Source organism: Anopheles darlingi, chromosome 3 (assembly GCF_943734745.1).
Source record: "Anopheles darlingi chromosome 3, idAnoDarlMG_H_01, whole genome shotgun sequence".
Taxonomy (NCBI): domain Eukaryota; kingdom Metazoa; phylum Arthropoda; class Insecta; order Diptera; family Culicidae; genus Anopheles; species Anopheles darlingi.
Genome location: NC_064875.1, coordinates 55,909,542 through 55,912,041, shown reverse-complemented (window position 1 = coordinate 55,912,041; position 2,500 = coordinate 55,909,542). Strand labels below are relative to the sequence as shown.

Below are 2,500 nucleotides of genomic sequence, written 5' to 3'. Positions count from 1 at the left end.
AAAGTTGCTTCTAGTTTCCAGGGAATTACAATTTATCTTTTCGTTTTTAGCGATATCAAGCCGGCACAACGAATAAGAAGGTCCAAGTCAAGGGCCACAAGCGTTACAAAGATTTTGTGCAATTTGCTAAACCACTGCTTGATCCGGCTTCGGACGAAACCAGCGATCAGCAGCAGTCAGCGATCGATGAGGAATTGGTCATGGAGGATGACCCAAGCAGTATGGTTGATCCGATCTTAAAGAAGCCGCTCGAGGTACCGGTGCGTAATATGGTGTGCAATCACGTGTACGAGAAGAGTTCGATCGAGCAACTGCTAAAGATGAACGCCAATACACGCTGCCCCGTGGTGGGCTGTGCCGCGCAAGGGTTCGTCAGTGCCCAGCATCTGAAGCTTGATGAACAGTTGCTGCGTAAATTGCGCCGCTTAAGAGATACCGAGCTATAGATAGTCCATGCCTAATTGAACCGTTCACTGATTATGTACAAAACACACGAAATCTCGAATCTCATTTACAGAACAAAAATATATCAGTTTCGTTCATACTATATACGTTACGTATTCACTTAGACGGACTCCAACGCATCTGGTGGCGCCGTTCTCCTTGACCAGCGAAACGGCGACCTACACATCAGCTGAGCCTCATACGAGTGCGGGTGGGGGGCTATATGCATCCCATGTGTAGCAAATGTGTGTTGCACAGTGCCAGCCATGGCATACAACTATCTTTATGAGTGTCTATTGTACCGTCATTTGATCAATCTTCCACATTGTATCGCGTGGCTGCACGGCCCGCGGCAACAATTGCCCGCATGATCTCACAACGGGAACCAAGCTCTGTGGAAAGAATCCGAAAAAATCCGGCCGAAAACCCTTAGCCAAAGTGCGAAGATTAGCACGTTTGCAAATGTCGTCGTTAGCGAGCGAGAAACGGAACAATGTGTGTTAGTACAAGCTCTGCCTTAGATAAAACGGTCCGATAAGGCACATGTACTAGGGGCCGTGCATACACCTTTCCTGGAGAGGAAATTGATAAACCCAAGGTAAGTGTTTGAAACCTCTTGGCTGTGGCGATACCCATCACGGATTCCGAATAGGAAGTATACTTCGCGGCGAAACATTGAACGTGGCAGAACGTTCACGGCGTATCACGGGGTCACACGCGCATTGAAAAGCACAAAAAAGAGAAAGTCCGCATAGTCCGTTCACTGGATCGCTGGCGGAGTACGAGGCTCATCAATCTACCTAGAGAGTGAAAGTGTGCTAGCGTTCTCAGATCAGAAGAGATCAGAAAATTCCTATTCCCCAATGTGTTATGGTATCGTACCAACGTTAGACCCGGAGGGTTACCTTCCAGCTGGGGAAGGAGCTGGTAATTTCCATAGAAACAGGTGAGCAACAGTGCCGGAAATGTACCGTATTCTGCTGCAATTGGGGACATGGTCACCCAGCTCGACGGGCATGGCCGTGCCTGTAGTTAAATAATTAATCTTCAAGATAGACAAACATCACGGTTGTCCATAGATTACATCCATCTTTGTACCTTATCTTTCTTGTCTCACCCGGTGTGTCCCACGGCGAGCTGTTTATCACGCCGATTTGTGCAAAAAGGTAATGGATGGTGGCGGTCGCAGGACAAAACAGGCAGCCAATTTTGAATTACTCTACCACTGCGTAGTATTGGGTCGCGAAGATCGCGATCACGCGATGGAAGACGAACGAAAAAGGAAAATCCGTTTTTTTTTGGGTATTGTACACGCCATTCCACGCATCGATGCATCGCCGCGTGGTGAAGGCTGCTGTGTCCGTCGTTGCACCGTGGTTCTGATATACCGGTGATCGCAGAGGACGCAGACAGGGTTAATTTTAAAACGAACGCGCACATCACTTTGGGCTGTACGATCGTCAATCGATGGCAAAAAATGCTTACCTATCTATTCCACTTAGCAGAGTAAAGTTAAGTTAATCAATGATTTAAAACAATCTTCTATAACAATTCCCATTGGCACCTTGACCTTGACCTAGCAAATCGGGGAGAGAGTGATGAACCGAACCCCATTGCACCGATAACGATGCTCGGTAGTGTAACAGCGTGATTGCACGCGTATAAGAGGAGAGGACAAGATCGCTTTCAATCCCGCTGCCAATGAGACGAGTAATTATGCGTGTAACGCATCGGGTCCCTGTCCCCGTGGCTTCTTCCTTTCGGCAGACAGCATGGCTTTTGGGCTACCACCATCGAAATGCCGGGCTGTGCGGAGGGGTTTTCTGCTACCGGTGCAGGCGATGATTTATTTTAAGTGCAATTTCCGATTCGCTGAGACACGCGCTGCCATTCGGTGTGTTGCTGTCGATTCCGTCGGTAACGCGTGTAGCTTTGCCACCAAAAATGTGTTGAGTAACCTATTCTAGCCGAATTGTCGATTAGTGTGAACACATCTAGAAAGTAAGTTAGAATAACGATTACGGTTTTAAAAAACACATGATCTCTTTCACTCCAT

At 47.6% G+C, this 2,500-nt stretch overlaps 3 protein-coding genes across 7 annotated transcripts in view; 2 read left to right on the top strand and 1 right to left on the bottom strand.

Annotated features, from left to right (window-relative positions):
* Positions 1-559, top strand: part of LOC125955089 (E3 SUMO-protein ligase NSE2-like) — a 1,225-nt gene extending 666 nt beyond the window's left edge. For both annotated transcript variants that reach the window (XM_049685945.1, XM_049685944.1), the window contains exon 4: positions 51-559. In XM_049685945.1, the coding sequence (XP_049541902.1) occupies positions 51-446 (396 nt within the window). In that variant the 3' untranslated portion in view covers positions 447-559. The remainder of the gene's footprint in view (positions 1-50) is intronic.
* Positions 1-2,500, bottom strand: part of LOC125955028 (elongation factor 1-alpha) — a 214,988-nt gene that overhangs the window by 4,435 nt on the left and 208,053 nt on the right. The gene's annotated exons all lie outside the window — the stretch shown is intronic.
* The window catches only part of LOC125955032 (venom acid phosphatase Acph-1-like), a 4,725-nt gene continuing 3,009 nt past the window's right edge, over positions 785-2,500 (top strand). For 3 of the 4 annotated variants that reach the window (XM_049685851.1, XM_049685850.1, XM_049685848.1), the window contains exon 1: positions 785-1,042. The gene's annotated coding sequence lies outside the window, so the exon portion shown is untranslated. Of the gene's footprint in view, positions 1,043-1,096; positions 1,391-2,500 lie in introns of all 4 variants that reach the window. The other variant, XM_049685849.1, reaches the window with a different exon arrangement.